General features: G+C 40.0%; 2 protein-coding genes across 7 annotated transcripts in view; one reads left to right on the top strand and one right to left on the bottom strand.

Moving 5' to 3' along the window:
• acox3 (acyl-CoA oxidase 3, pristanoyl) overlaps positions 1-6,019 on the bottom strand; it is a 216,671-nt gene extending 210,652 nt beyond the window's left edge. For 2 of the 3 annotated variants that reach the window (XM_078542581.1, XM_078542599.1), the window contains exon 1: positions 5,928-6,019. The gene's annotated coding sequence lies outside the window, so the exon portion shown is untranslated. Of the gene's footprint in view, positions 1-5,527 lie in introns of all 3 variants that reach the window. The other variant, XM_078542590.1, reaches the window with a different exon arrangement.
• A 39-nt stretch (positions 6,020-6,058) lies between these two features.
• trmt44 (tRNA methyltransferase 44 homolog) overlaps positions 6,059-16,654 on the top strand; it is a 56,875-nt gene continuing 46,279 nt past the window's right edge. For 2 of the 4 annotated variants that reach the window (XM_078542546.1, XM_078542536.1), the window contains exons 1-4: positions 6,059-6,460; positions 8,653-8,776; positions 11,162-11,381; positions 12,946-13,014. In XM_078542546.1, the coding sequence (XP_078398672.1) occupies positions 6,118-6,460; positions 8,653-8,776; positions 11,162-11,381; positions 12,946-13,014 (756 nt within the window). In that variant the 5' untranslated portion in view covers positions 6,059-6,117. Of the gene's footprint in view, positions 6,461-8,652; positions 8,777-8,953; positions 9,027-9,258; positions 9,279-11,161; positions 11,382-12,945; positions 13,015-16,654 lie in introns of those variants that run through there. The other 2 variants (XM_078542567.1, XM_078542557.1) reach the window with 2 other exon arrangements.

Below are 16,654 nucleotides of genomic sequence, written 5' to 3'. Positions count from 1 at the left end.
ATTACTTAAATCTATGTATTTCCTAAACTGTGGTCCCCAGGTTCAACACAATACTCCAGCTGAGGCCTGGGTAATGATTTATAAAGAATTAGCATAATTTGTACTCTATGCATTGGATCCTATATGCTTTTGTTTTTAAAAAAGCAACCTTCTCAACTTGCCCTACCACTTGCAAGCATTTGTGCACATAACCCCCCCCACCCCACGGTTTTTGCTCCTGCACCCTTTTAATATTGCATTATTGAATTTATTTGCCTGTCCTCATATGCATCTCTTCACTTTTCTGCATTAGATTTAACTGCCATGTGTCTGTCCATGCCCTCTTCTGTGACTATCCCACCCACTGTTTACTAAATTTCAGAATTTTGTGTCATCTGCAAACTTTGAAATTATGCCCTTTGTTCAGCTCATTAATGTAAATCAAAAAGAACAGTGGTTCTAATACTAGCCCCTGTACAATTTTCTCCAGCCTGAAAAACAATTGTTCATCACTATTCTCTGCTTTCTATCTCTAAGACAATTTTGTATCCAAACTGTTAATGCCCTTTAAGATCATGGGCTTCAATTTTGCTAACAGGTTTATTACATAATAGTTTATTAAATTACTTTTGAAAGTCCATATGCATGACATCAGCAGTACTACTCCCATCGATTCCCCCCATTATTTCAAAGAACTCAAGGTTATCAGGCACTATTTGCTTTAAACCAATCCGTGCTGCTACAAAAAAATTGGATTGACCTATTTTCAATGACCCAAGTATCATATCAAGGTAAAAGAAAGGCAATTTCAGCCCAGTCGATCCTGCAAAGTTCCCCTCACTAACATTATTCCCAAGTTGGTAGAGCTATTCTGCAGGACAATCAAACAGTCACATTCACAGAACCATATCTATCAAATAACATCCCACACCTCCAGTATTGTTACTGAATATGTTCCAATTCACTGATTCATCATGTAGTTGTGAAGGAATTGCTTGGAGTGGCTCTAGGAACTCTCAACATTGAAGGTAATTTTAACTCCCAGGACAAGCAGGTGAGCAGGAGGTGGCAGTTTAAAATTTCGAAAATGGGAACCCAACCAGCCACTTACAGTTTTAATTGAGGTGGGTTTCGGCCGGGGGTGGGGGTTGAGGGGTGATGGCAAAGGTGACCAACCTGTGATTTCCCAAACAACCAATCTTTCCAGGCCCTGCCCAAATCTCTCCACTCCTCATCTGTGGCGCCTTCCCATTCAGCTAACCGGTGTGGCAGGGAAATGAAGTACAAAAATTTAAAACATCAAAATTGTAAATGCTGAAAATCTGAAATAAAAACAGAAAATGCCAGACATACTCAGCAAGTCTGGCAGCATCCGTTGGGTGGGAAAAATTGAGTTAATGTTTCAGGTTGATAACTTTTCATTAGAACACTTTAATAAAAGATACAATTCTAAAGGAAATGCAGGCACAGAGAGACTTGGGGGTATACGTACATAAAGCATTGAAGGTGCCAGGGCAGGTGAGAAAATGGTTAAAAAGGCATATCAGATCCTGGGCTTTATAAATAGAGGCATAGGGTACAAAAGCAAGGAAGTTAGGATGAACCTTAACAAAGCATTGGTTCAGCCTTAACTGGAGTATTGTGTCCAATTCTGGATACACACTTTCGGAAAGATATGAAAGCTTCAGCAAGAGTGCAGGAAAGATTAACAAGAATGGTTTGAAGGATGAAGGACTTCATTTACATAGATAGACTGAAGAAACTTTGGTTGTTCTCCTTCAAGGGAAGATTGAGAGGAGATTTGATAGAAGTGTTCAACATTATGAGGGATCTAGACAGAGAGAAACTTTTCACATTGGTTCTTGACACTTCATCCAAAGGATGCAGATTTAAGATGACTGGCATAAGAACCAAAGGACACATGTGGAAAAACTATTTTTTTACGATTGGAAATGCATCGCCTGAGAGGGTGAGGGAGGCAGATTCAATCATGGCTTTCTAAAGAGAATTACATAAGCAACTGGAAAGAAAAGAATTGCAGGGCTACATGAAAAGGGTTGGGGAGCAGGATCAGCTAAATTGCTCTTGCAGAGAACCAGCACAAGCTCAATGGGTCGAATGGCCTTCTTCTGTGCTGTAGCGATTCTATAAGCACAACATTTCCTGGCACTTTTCAAAACTTTTAAAAAAGTTTCTTTCAGAAAATTGCTAAGGAAAGAACAGCTCTATGAAAGAGAACAAAAAGAAAATGAAAGAATAGTCAGTTCCACTGAAATACAATCGTGCAGATTTTCATTTTCTTGTCTAATATTCAAAACAAAGCACATTTTACATTTTCAGACTAACAAGTGTTATGTCACTGAATTTATTTTGCCTTAAAAAATTGTGATGTTGTTTGATGTGTCTCTTGTTTAAAGTCAACGCAGTTCAGTGATAAACAGAGCTTGCCACTTTGTGCTTTTGGCATAAATGACCAAAGTACAAAAATTCATGAAATTTGAATATTATATCCCTTTGGATTTCATTTTTATGCTGCTTTAGGAGAAAAAGGCCTTTTTTGTACGGTAAAGGGTTTTTTTGCTGCCTCTTGTGTAACAAAAGCCACAATGCACTTCTCTCAACAAGCCATTTGTTATATTAATTATTTGAATAAATGTCAGGTATTCTCAGAAGAGATAAACTGTCAGGATGAGCTTTGTTACATAGTTTTGTTTTATATGTAGGTTCCTGAGAGAATGAACACAGATTATGCACTGGTATGTCAGTTATCTGATTTCTTTATACAAAATAACTAACAGGATTCATGTCAAGTAGAATGAGGAACAACTGTAAACCTACAGATTATTTCTATTGCAAGAATTTTACAAATAAAGATACAAAATATTATTGAATTAAGAGATTCCATCACATCAATAGTATAACATGTTCAAAGAATAATTTAGAATTGGCCTCACAGGGCAACTCTGCAAATGTTACTCAATAAACAAGGTTCAGCTCAGTATTTAAATTTACATTTGTAAAACAATAAGACATTGTGCAATATGTTTAATTATTTTAATCATTTTAATACCATTGTGATTTAAAAACAAAATATAAGCTTATGTACATTTGTTGAATATAGTTATGATCAAGCATACAGGAGGACAATTAGAGAATATCCGTTTGCTGTTTAAAACCTTTTCAGATTTAAGTATTCCAATGTTTGTTTTTTTCCACAATTTCAGAAAGGCTATTTTAATTAAGAAGACAGTTGAGCTCAAAATTCCTCTTAAAAAAGGAAAATGTTTTCTTCTATAATTAACAACCTGCAAACAAAATTGCAGGAAGAGCGAACTTTCTGAAAATGCAATTTTGTTGATATTGATGTGCAGAAGAATAACATTATTTCACTTTTTGATAAAGGAGTACTTTGGAGATATTTAAACTTTAATCTCAGACACAAGGGCAATTAAAAAACAATGACTGTATTGTCTAGCACTTGGGATCTTGAACAGAATATTAATGATAAATTAATTACAGCTTGTACAAAAGTATAACACTGCGATACTAAAATGAAGAGAACTTTAATGAAATAAGATAACAGGAGTTTATGGGCACAGCAGAGGGGTGGTCAGGGAAACAGGGCAAACTCAGCATGAACAGAAGTATAATATATCAAAGTCTCAAGATTTTATGTACCATTGACAAAGTCGTAGTCCTCTCACATCTGAATCAGAAGGGCATGGTTAAAGCCCTATTTCAGAAGGCTTGAGCACAAATCAGGGCTGACAGAGACATTAAGGGTATGCTACATTGCCAGAAGTAGTCTTTTGTTAAACTGGTGTGCTAGTGAATGGTCCTATGGCACTATGTGGAGAAGAGCAGAGGGATTTTCTTGGTGTCCTGACTAATCATCTTCCCTCAACCAATAGGACCAAAAACAGATTAACAAGTCATTTCTCACTGCTGCTTGTAACTACACTTCAAAATAATCTGGAACATCCCGAGGGCACGGAAAGCACTATATATGTGTAATTTCTTTCTTTTATTGTGAGTAATCCAACAAATATGGCAATGGCAATAACTCACACATTAGTCACATAACAATTGAAAATTCTCACCCATAAGATGATCCAAAGATCACAAGAGAAATATGTTTGGTCAGCCAGGTGTAAAAATCCATCACCAGGTTTACTAATCTACATACAAGTACAAGGGTAGTGTAGTGGTATTGTCACTGGACGAGTACTGCTCTGGGGACCTGGGTTTGAATCCCACCACGGGAGATGGTGGAATTTGAACTCAATAAAAATCTGGAATTTAAAGTCTACTGATGGCTATGAAATCATTGTCAGTTGTCATAAAAACCTATCTGGTTCACTAATGCCCTTCAGGAAGGAAATCTGCTGTCCTTACCAGGTGTGACCTGCATGCGACTCCAGCCCCCACAGCATTGCTTGACTCTTAAATGTCCTCTGAAATGTATCAAACTGCTAAAAAGTCAATAAGGAGTGAAACTGGACAGACCACCCAGCATCATCCTAGGCACCAGGAAAGACAATGGCCCTCCAGGACACCCTGGTCCACTCCTCCATCACCCCCTACACCTCAACCCCATCCCACGGCCCTTCCCATGCAATCGCAGAAGGTGCAACACCTGCCCCTTTACTTCCCCCCTCCTCACTGTCCAAGGGCCCAAGCACTCCTTTCAAGTGAAGCACCACTTCCCTTGCACTTCCCTCAATTTGGTCTACTGCATTCGTTTCTCCCAATGTGGTCTCCTCTACATTGGAGAGACCAAACGCAGACTGGGTGACCACTTTGCGGAACACCTTCGGTCTGTCCGGAAGCATGACCCAGACATTCCTGTCGCTTGCCATTTCAATACACCACCCTGCTCTCATGCCCACATGTCCATCCTTGACCTGCTGCAACGTTCCAGGGAAACTAGTTCTTATGTTCTTATGTAACAACTCCTTTGACCTTTTGTTTATGACATCTTTCGCAATCTGTCCTTTGCCTCCAGCTATCATTTGCCTTCTATCCAGCTTCAACTGTCCCACCCCCCTTAAACAGTATTTTTCACCATTTTTACTCCTCTTTATTTCTGAAGAAGAGTCATACGGACTCAAAAAGTTAACTCTGTCTTTCTCTCCACAGATGCTGTCAGCCCTGCTGAGTTTTTCCAGCACTTTTTGTTTCGGATTTCCAGCATTGGCAGTATTTTGCCTTTAACTCAGAGATAAGGCATGCTGCAATCTGAGCCACAGCTGATTCAGAGACACAAAGTTGTGGGTTCAAATCCCACTCCAGAGACTTGTGTACCAAATTTAGGATAACACTTGCTTTCTTCAATTTATCTCTCAATCAACATCACAAACATATTAGCTGATCATTTTCACATTGCTATTACTGGGAGGTTGCTTTGTGCAAACTAGCAGAAGTTAATAATATCACTGGTTCTAAAGCACTTTGGGCCATCCTGAGGTTAAAAAATGTTATTTAAACACAAGGCTTTATTTCTTTACATTACTGCTGTAAACATCTATAAAAGTTGATTCTTAGTCACCTTCATTCGAGACTGAAATCCCAACTTTCCTGTCTTTCCTCTGTCTCAATTCTCTGCAATGTCTCTCCAGCTCCTGAATGTCTCCCTCGATTCTCAGAGATAGAACCATAGAAAAGTTACCGTGCAGAAAGAGGCCATTCAGCCCATCATGGCTGCGCCAACCGAAAAAAAGAAACCAGCCGCTCCTTTTAATCCCACTTTACAGCGCCTTATTCATAGCCTTACAGGTTACAGGTCTTCAGGTGCGGATCCGGCTACTTTTTAAACGAATTGAGCATTTCGGCCTGGGCTGGCCAACATCACGGACACAACTTGCTCAGATATTCCTCCGCCTCAGAACCTGGAGGTTTCTCTGTGCAGCTCAACACTTTACCAAATCACGGAACAAATCATTTCTCACCTTTCCTCAAATTCTTGAAGCTTCAGCCTCCGCCTCCCCCCGCGTCCACTTCAACCCCGGAAGAGAGTGAGACCCTTCAGCACGTGACCCCCCCCCCCCCACTCAACGGCCAGCTCTCGCGCTAATGGCACGAGACCGAGCGGGAGGCGGAAGCAGGAGGAGCTGGTTTCCGTGGTGACAGGCGGTGGCGATGCTGCTTGATGAGCTGCAATTGCGGCTGGAGCCCGGCACGGCTGAAGTGTCGGCCGGTTTTTGGGCCGCGCTTGACGTGTGGACGCTGAAGCCGCAGGTGGCGAACCGGCGGCTGAGTGGCTGCCGGCTGGAGGCTGAGAGGGAAGCGCGGTGCTCTGCCGCGGGGCTGAGGCCGCTCTTGGCTGAGCTGCTGCCGGGCTTGAGTTGTGGGTCAGGCCGGGAGGTGGATGAGATTCTCCCCGCCGTGATTGGGGAGCGGGCCGGCGGGCGGCTCAAGGTGATCTTACGGACCGTGATTCCCAAAACACGGGCGGAGAGCTGCAGAGAAATAGTTTTCCAAGGTAGAGTGAATTAGGGGCTAACAGGAGCTGCTGAGCCTCCTCACAAAACGTGCCCATTCCGGCGATATCAATTTACGGTCAGGCACCTCCGGTCTGTCCGCAAGCATAACCCAGAGCTTCCTGTCACTTGTCATTTCAACACTCCATCCTGCTCTCGTGCCCACATGTCGGTCCTTGGCCTGCTGCAATGTTCCAGTGAAGCCCAACGCAAACTGGAGAAACAGCACCTCATCTTCCGATTAGGCACTTTACAGCCTTCCGGACTTAACATTGAGTTCAACAACTTCAGACCATGAACTTTCTCCTACATCCTCGGCCCCTTTTTCTAATCCCCTTTTTTCTACATTCATTGTTATTTCTTATCCACTTATATTTCATTTATCTGTGATTTTATCCCCCTTCTATCCCATTTTCTATCCTTTTATTTTCCCCCCATCTCCACCACCACCCCATCCCCTACAGGGCCATCCATCTGTTACTTGTTCCGTGTTGTTCTTTCACACAATGCTACCCTTGTTCTTCTATTATCACATCCTGCTTTTTTTTATTTATGCCACTATCAGCACCTTTTTTAGCCCTTACCACTACCATTAACACTCCCTTCGTCCTTCAGTTCATGATATCTTTGTCAATCCCTCCTTTGCCCCCAACCATCGCTGGCCTTCTATCCAGCTCCACCTGCCCCACACACCTTAAACAGTTTAAATTTCATCATGTTTCCATTTCTCTTCACCTCTGAAGAAGGGTCATATGGACTCAAAATTAACTCTGTTTCTCCCTCCACAAATACTGCCAGACCTGCTGAGTTTTTCCAGCATTTTCCGTTTTTGTTTCAGATTTCCAGCATCTGTAGTACTTTGCTTTTTTCATTCATGCACATTAGGCACAAGATGTTCAAGAAACTGCAATCCCAAAAGCTTTTCAATTTTTAACGCTACTTATGGTAAAATTGGATTCCGAGAAACCGAAAGTTATATACAGGTCTCGGTGTTTACTTCAAGAAAATTTTAACCTGTAAAATTACTTTTTGTACTGTCCCTAAAAATCTGGTCATGATTGAGCAGATTCTGAGCAAGCACGATTGCAGGGGTCTGTAACAGGGGAGCTGTACCTGTTTTATGTCTGAAGATGAAAAGTTTGGTGCGTTGCACTTACGCATGTAACTGACTTGAGTACAACATTCCATAATGTTGTCATAGAATCATAAAATGATACAGAAGGAGGCCATTCGGCCCACGATGCATCTGCCGCCTCTTTAAAAGAGCTATTCAATTAGTTCCACATCCCTGGTCCTTCTCTACAACTATGCATATTTTCCCCCTTTAAGCATACATTTTGAACGTTATTATTGAATCTCTTTTTACCACTTTCAGGCAGTGCTTTCCAGACCACCACCATTCTCTGTATTTTTCCCCCTCATATTGCCCCTGGTTCTATTGGCAATTATGTTAAATCTGTCCTCCAGTTACCAATGCTTCTGCTACTGGAAATAGTTTCATATTTACTCTCTCAAAACCATTCATGATTTTGAACACCTCTATTTCTCCTTGACCTATGGGCTAACAAGAACAACCCCAGTTTCTTTAGTACTCTCTTGTAACTGAAGTCTTTCTAGTAAATCTTTGCACCCTCCTTAAGACCTTGGCATCCATCCTAAAGTGTGGTGCCCAGAATTGAACACAGCAGCCTAATCAGTGTCTAAGAAAGGTTTAGAATAATTTATTTGCTTTTGTACTCTGTCTCTGTTAATAAAGACAAAAATCCCAATGATTTGGGTATATGCACCCCCATGTCTCTGTTCTTGCATGTCCTTTAAAATTGAGCCATTTAGTTTATATTGCCTATCCTCATTCCTCCTACCAAAATTAATTACATTGCACTTCTCCATTAAATTTAACCTGCTGTGTCGCTGCCTGTTTTCCCACCCTGTCCAGATGTTTCTCTGATACATTACGGGAGAAATTTAAGACTATCATATTTACGACGTTAGGAAGAAATGTGCAGAAGCATTCAGTGGGTGCTGGGGCTGTCAACCATTTGATCTGAGTACATAACAGAATGAGACTAGGTGTATCTTAAACCGGGATATTTTCTTACTGGTGAAAGACAAGGAGCTGTAGGTATTTTGCTCCAACACTACTTTAATCACAGCCTCAAAAAAATCCCAAATCATTAATGCTTCTACTTTGCAGATTTTGAAAACAGCACAGCAACATTTATCCCAGTAGAGGGGAATATTTCAAGAAGTTGCAAGTTCAAGAAGAGCAATATTTACAGTTTTAAGCTTCGACAAGTTGAAGAAAATGAGTTGTTATGGTGAGCCCTCAGCTAGACAGCAGGACCTGTGCTACAGAAAAAGAAATTAAGTAATGGCTATGCGTTGTCTTTCTTAAAAATAAGTGTAAAAATCAGTAGGATTGTGCTGACAATATAGAAAGAGTATTACTGAAAAAAAGAGACATGATATCGAAGCTTTTCATCTTGCACTCATCCGGACAAGTCACAAAATAAAGCAACAGAAAAGGGAACATTTTATACTGCATAAGAGGAGAGTGCTGATTGGTTGGTTGGTAAGTGGGCTCTGATTTGTAGAGATGTCATGGAGAATGCAGCAGGGAACATTTAACTGCCAAACTTTTGTTCAAGTTCAAACTAGGCAGGTCGATTCAGATTGGTCAAGATGTTGCCATGGGGAATGAATCAGGGAATGGCTGACCCCAAGTTTTTGTTTATTTGGAAAAGGCACAATACATGGACATGCTCTTCTGTCTGCAAAGGACAGGGCCCTGTGTATGAATAAACCTGACTTCTAGCACACGTAAATGAGCCACAGTGTGAGCCCAACTGATTTTAAATTGGTTTTCAATGTAATTCTTACTACAATCAGGATTGTTTAGCAAGTGTTGTCCAATCGTGGAATCACATCTAATGTTGGACACTATGTCTTGAGTTTTTCACGCAGAGGCTGGTTGGGTACACTCAGTACTTTGCCTGTTGTGAACAGCCAAAGGAACATGCTTTTTGATACAATCCGCCAGTTGTTGGGCCACATGGCCTACATACCTGGCATCACACCGGCACTGAAATTCATATACCACATTACTTATTTGTGTGATAGGCAGAATATCTTTTTGGCTTGATGGCAGCATTCTGTTAGTGGTATATGAAGCCCCTGGTTCATGCCCCATGGTGTTGCCTTGATCAATCAAAGTTCACTTGCCAACTAATCAGCACTCTCTTCTCATGCAGGATAAATTGTTGTTCCTTTTACTGCTGGTTTATTTTGCGAGCTATCCTGATGAGTGCAAGACACAAAGCTTTGATAGCATATCTCTTTTTTTCAGCAATACTCAAATTCTGTACTGTCAAACGACTATTAATATAGGAAGAGGAGGGAGATGGTGGTGTAGTGGTCATGTCACTGGACTAGTAATTCAGAGGGCCAGGCTAATGTTCTGGGGACAAGGGTTCAAATCCCACTACGGCAGCCAGTGGAATTTAAATTCAATTAACATTATGGAATGGAATGCTAGTCTCAGTAACCATTAAACTGTTGTCAATTGTCAAAAACCCAACTGGTTCACTAATGTCCCTTAGAGAAGGAACTCTGCCATCCTTACCTGGCCTGGCCTACGTGTGTCTCCAGACCATAGCAATGTGGTTGATTCTTAATTGCCCTCTGAAATGGCCTAACAAGCCACTCAGTTCAAGGGCAATTAGGGATGTGCAATAAATGCCAGTGACACTCTCATTACATGAAATAATAAAAAAAAATTGTCACTCTCACTGATGTGAAAGATTCCTAATTCTTATCCACCAACTTTTTGAACTTTCATGAAGGTAAGAGAATGCCTGAAAGATGGATATTTTATATTTTTAGTAGTCTAGTTGAACTATTTACAAGTTTAAGTATATTGTTTAAATTGAGATAATGTGCAGCCTCCAATTATTCAGTGATACTTGTGTCTTGCCTGTTTTATTCAGTAATCTGTCCATCCATTATGTTCTACCCTAGTCTATATCAAGCTTCTTGCATAAGATTATTGAGCCACTTATTAGGAAAGAGTAGCTGAGTTGCTGTCCCATTCCTTTCCTCATGGTTTTTTACCTTTGGAATGTCTTCTCCTATTTGGGCTGAGATGCAGGCTAAAGAACTCTACCTATCCTTTGGAGTGTGTGGCAGCTGAACTCATCAAAACATCCAATAATAAATTAAATATAAGAGTTGGTTCAGTGCATAGTGTTAACTTAATTTTGAGAATGTAGTTATTTCAACTAGATTTTAGACTTTAGTTTTGTCTGGTGTAACCTGGGAAATGTTCTGGATGGTTTTACATAAAATCAGTTTGTTTTTTTTGAGGTATTTTATAACAGGACTTCATTTTCTTTTTATTAAACTGTTTATGATTATTATGAGGTAATAGATAGTTAGAGACAAATTGGTAGAGTTCCATGAAGGTTCCAAAGTCTAATGCTGAAAATTCAGTGGAAGATTGGCAGAAGCCATTCTTTTCTACCAAAACTATGGCATGAGGATGGTAAACTTCCCCCTCATCCCCCACTCCATTCTCAGGAAATTATTGGCAACCCCATTTTATTTGGATAACAATATGTTTGTAATACGCTAACTTTAATCTAGAAATTGCTATTTATTTACTTACATTTCTGTGGTACTTAACAGTTTCTTTCCCTGTTTTAAAGGTTTATTTCTGTTTCCATAATGTGCCCTGAAGAATGGATTGCAGATGGGATTTTGTATCCCAAAACAGCATGGCTTACAGATGTATTACTTCCAAAGATTGTGAAATGGTCTACAGAGAACAAAAAGAGTAATTTTAAGGACACACTTTCCCTCATTTCTGTGGAAAAATATAGTGAATGTTACCACCATCTAAAAGCAAAATACAAAGAAATGGTCAAGGTACAGCTCTGAGAAAGAAAACTGAAAATAATCAATTCGCTTTTCAATTAAGTTCTGTTTCTTTTTTCTTGCACAAGACATAATATGTTGATCTGGAGATTGCAGACAGTCTGCACCTAGACCTCTGACACCCTGTAACTGTTTGATAAGAGATGGTGAGAACATTGGAGTGCCTTGTATTCAGATTTGGAAATTGCCTTGTCATCCAGCCAAAAGTATTGATATGTTCTGTGGGTTATTGTGGATATAATTTCTTATTGGATTGATAGCAGGGTGGCCTCCCCCACACTTGTTTTTTTTTTTAAAAAAACTGAAGAATGCAGTATATATATCAAAATTTGGTTTCACATGGCCCCTATAAGATGTTCTTCAGAAATGGTAGATAAACAAAGACTGTAAATTTGTTTCTAGCCGCAGAAACCTTCAGTTTCAAAACCCACAAAATCCTGGTGGACTGTGCCTTTTAAAAGTATACAATTGTAAAAATCTTCAGGGATCCAAGACGAGTCTCAGGCTTGAACCCAGATGGGCATTGTTTCAACTGGCTAGTAGGTCACCACCTATTGGGTTTACTGATCTGGGAAGTTCCCCAGATTGGAACCAAGAAACCTTCTAATCTGGAGGCCTCTTCGCCCGGTCCACAACCCTTCTGATGCAGACAAAAATATTTTGGGCAGAGGAGGTTCACCTTAAATACAACCCAGTGGAAATAGCAAAGAAGATCAGGACCTAGCTTAACTTCCAGACCTTCCAGCTTTGTGGCAAGAATGCGCCACAAAGGTTGTGAATTTGCGTGAAGCAGGGATTTTGTTAAAAATTATCCTTATGGTTATCAATGATGCTAATCATAGAAAGAAGTCACTTCAATATGACCACCTTTCATAACCCCAGAATGTCTTAAAGAACTTCATAGCCAATTGAATACTTTTGAAGTGTGGTCATGATTGTAATTTATTAAGTGTGGCATGACATTTTTTATTAAAATCCCAACGTCATTGATTTTAAACATTTTTGAATATTTATTGTATTACTTAAAATTGCATAACTTGGACATATGTACTTGGTGTGGAGTTCCCGCATGATTTCCACCCAGATAACCGTGGAACCCGGACAGAGTCAAATAAAATGGCACTTAAGGTGGCAACATTTTGAACTAGCGTATGTTGTGCCCATAACTACTTTATGCCGGATTATCCACAATCTTTTACACTGATTGAAAAGTGCATTTACCTGAAGAAGTGCATGCCCACAAAACTGACCATGCCCCCAGGTCAGATTGGTCTGTCAATTGCAGCCTTTCAGGAATGTTCATAATATTGCGTACAGAATCTAGGGTGCACAGGCACCTGCAACTTCATGAATTCAGAGTTAACCACCCATACCCACAATGACCAGCACTCAATTGAAACCAGATCCAGATTGGTTTCTTTTTGCCAATTGCATCCCGAGAGGAAACTTCATGCCCCAGTCTGTCAAGCAATTAGAAGTTGTTTTGTATTGTCATTTATTTATGCCCATTTCTACTCTTGCTTAATAACTTTTTTGTGATTTCAATTTTAATTAGATTTGGCCTGAAGTTACAAATCCTGAAAAATTTGTGTATGAAGATGTCGCCATTGCAACATACTTACTGGTAACTTGTTTGGGTTTCACAGACTTCAATATGCTGGCTTAGTTGTGGTTTCTAGCCTAATTATTTATGCAATTGTTTGTAAAATGGTCCGGGGAAATAATGATACCCATTGAATCAACTAGGAAACCCTTCAATTGATCTCTCTCTTCAACCCATTGGCAGACTTCACATGAAAACAATATGTATTTGTGATGAAAATCTCAGGCGATTTTAGAGGATGGGACAAATTTCTAGTTTTGGCCCTTCCTGCTAATTTCTTGCACACTTTCCCCATCAATTTATTTAATCCCTGAACAAAGTGAGTAGGCACAGTTCTCAAACAGGTAATGTTCTGTAGATTTTCCCCAAATCTTTTCATGCAGCTCCTGGATATTTTATTTCTGGAAGACATTCCACAGAGGAATGTTCTGAGTATTAAATCATCTATATCTGTAATTTATTGAAATATTTTAAACTTACGGTCCTTTTCTTAATCAGACATTTATATTACTCTTTCTACGAAGAATTAATAAATTTGGCGTTAGCTATATTTGATAATAGGCCATTTCACATAACCACTGCTTTGGCTATTTCACATAGCCACTACATCACTGGTGTGAAGAAAAAATCTGATCTTTAGGCTTGCTTAATTTTGTACTCTTGATCTCCAGTTCTGTTACAGTAGTTTACCTGAATTGTGTGTTCACTATGTTGTCCATACCTTTCAACATTTTATCATTAGCATCTGATACCAATGGCTTTTGGTCAAATGTGGAAAGTAGCTACATGTAGGGTATCAATGACACTCCTACTATTTACCATTTCTCTAACAAAATGTCCAAATATTGCAGAAAGACACTACATCTGTACATGCAGGATCTTACTGAAAACTTTCTACTGTGTCACAGAACAGGAAAATAAGCCATTTAGTTCTTCAAGTCTGCTACGTTGGTCACTGAGATCCTGGCCAATCTGCAACCTCACTCCATACACCTGCTTTTGCCCCATATCCCCTGATAACTTTGGATAATAAAAAATCTTATCAATATCAGAAATAAAATTTACAATTGATTTGGCATCAGTTGCTATTTGCAGAAGAGAGCTCCAAATCTCTGCTGTTCTTTGTGTGTGTAGATGTGTTTCCTAATTTCACTCCTGAAAGGTCTGACTATAATGTTTAGACTATGGCCCCTGGTGCTAGACTTCTCAAGCAGTAGAAATAGAGAATATATCTGTTTCCCTTAATATCTTGAAAACTTTGATCAATTCACCCCCTTAACTTTCTAAATTCCAGGGAGTGGAACCCTAGTTTGTGTAATTTCATATGTTAACCTTTGGAATCTATGTATCGTTCCGGTAAACCTATGCTACACTCCCCCAAAGTACATTTCCAGCCCACTGAAGGAGGAGGTATTGCTGGACCTGGGTCTGGGGAATGAGGTAGGTCAAGTGGATAAAGTGCCTTTAAGGGGAGCATTTGGGGAACAGTCTTCATTGTATCATAAGGTTTAGAGTAGCTATAGAAAAGGACAAGGAGCATTCTAGGGTAAAAAACCTGATTAGAGGAGGGCTAATTTCAGTGGCTTGGGAACAGACCTTGACTGGGAAATTGGAATCAAAGATTGGCTGGCAAAACAGTAATGAAATGGGCTGCCTTCAAAGAGAGATGATTCGGGCACAGTCAATTCCCCCCCCCCAGGAGGACAGGTAGGGCAACTAAAGTCAGTGCTCCCTGGATGATGAAAGAGAGAGAGAAAGTAAGGTGTATGACAGAAATCAGATTGTTAATACAAGTGAGAAACAGGCTGAATATAGAAGGTTCAAAGGAGCAGTGTAAAATGAAATAGGAAAAGAGAGAGCGTGAGAAGAGACTGGTAGCTAACATAAAAGGGAATCCAAAGGTCTTCTATAGGCATATAAATAGCAAAAGGGTAGTAAGAGAAGTGGAGCCAATTAGGCACCAAAAAAGAGACCAACACCTGGAAGCAGGTGGCATAACTGAAGTTACTAAATGAGCACTTTACATTTATCTTTACCAAGGAAGAGGATACTACTGAAGCCATAGCAAAAGAGATATTAGCTAGATGAAGAATTGATAAAATGGAGGTATTAGAAAGGCCGGCTGTACTTAAAGTTGATGAGGACCTGGGACTGAATGGGGTGGATCTGATAGTCTGTGGTTGTCGTCCTTGAAAAAGAGGAGGCTGAGGGGAGATTCGATTGAGATGTACAAAATTGTGAGGGGCTTGGATACAGTGGATGGGAAGGGCCTATTTATCTTAACAGAGAGGTCAGTGACTAGGGGGCATAGATTTAAAATGATTGGTAGAAGGAAAGAAGGGATATAAGGAAAAACATTTTCATTCAGAGGGCTGTAGGGGTCTGGAACTCACTGCCTGAAAGGGTAGTAGAGGCAGAAACCCTAAACTCATTTAAAAGGTGCCTGGATATGCACCTGAAGTGCCGTAACCCATAGTGCTACGGACCAAATGCTGGAATGATAGATTAGGCTGGGTGGCTCGTTTTTCAGCCAGGGCTTCTTTCTGTGCTGTAAACTTCCTATGAATCTGTGATGCAGAGGGAAGTAGAAGTATAAATTACAGAAGTACTGGCCACAGTCTTTCAATCTCACTTAGTTAACGGGATAGTTCCAGAGCACAGGAAAATTTTACTCCCTTGTTTAAAAAGGGATGTAGGGAGAACCCAGCAGCTACAGGCCAGTTTAATCTCGGTGTGGGAAAGGCTTTAGAACAGTAATCCAGGATAAAATTAGCGGTCACTTGGAAAGGTTGGATTATTGTAAGAAAAGTCAGCACAGATTTGTTAAAGGCAAATTGTGTTTAACTAGCTTGACTGAGTTCTTTGATGAGGTAACAGAGTTAATGAACATAATGCAATAGATGTGGTGTCCAAAAGGTATTTGATAAAAATACCATTTAACAGGCTTGTCTGCAAAGTTGAAGCCCATGGAATAAAAGGGAAGATAGCAGCATGAATTCTAAATTGAGTGATTCCCAGGAAGTGGTGGATGGTTGTTTTTCGGTCTAGGTGAAGGTATGCACTGTGTTTCCCAGGGTCAGTACTAGGACCACTGCATTTTTTGATCTGTATTAATGTTTTTGATTTGGGTGCATAGTGCACAATTTGAAAATTTGCAGATGGCACAAAATGTGATATAATTATCTGTGGGGAGGATATTGCTAAACTTCAAGAGGACGTGGACAGGCTGTTAGAATGCCCAGAAGTGGCAAATTAAATTTAATGCAGAGAAGTGCAAAGTGATAGATTTTGGTTGGAAGAATGAGGACAGGCAATATAAACTAATAGGTACGATTCTAATGGGGGCACGAGAACAAAGAAACTTGGAGGTATATTTGTAAAAATCATTGAAGATGGCAGAGCTAGTTAAAAAAAGCAGTTACAGAAGTATACAAGATCCTGAGCTTTGCAAATAGAGGCATAGAGTACAAAAGCAAGGAAATTATGATGCACCTTTATAAAACATTGGTTCAACCTCAACTCGAGTAATGTGTCCAATTCTGGATACCGCACTTGGTGTGAAGGCTTTAGAGTGCATGTAAAAAGATTTATGAGAATAGTTCCAGGAATGAGGGACTTTGTTTACCTGGATAGACTGGAGAAGTTGGGATTGTTCTTCTTA

Source organism: Cetorhinus maximus, chromosome 1 (assembly GCF_964194155.1).
Source record: "Cetorhinus maximus chromosome 1, sCetMax3.hap1.1, whole genome shotgun sequence".
Lineage (NCBI taxonomy): Eukaryota > Metazoa > Chordata > Chondrichthyes > Lamniformes > Cetorhinidae > Cetorhinus > Cetorhinus maximus.
Note: the sequence above shows the minus strand (reverse complement) of the source record. Positions and strands in the feature narration are given on the sequence as shown.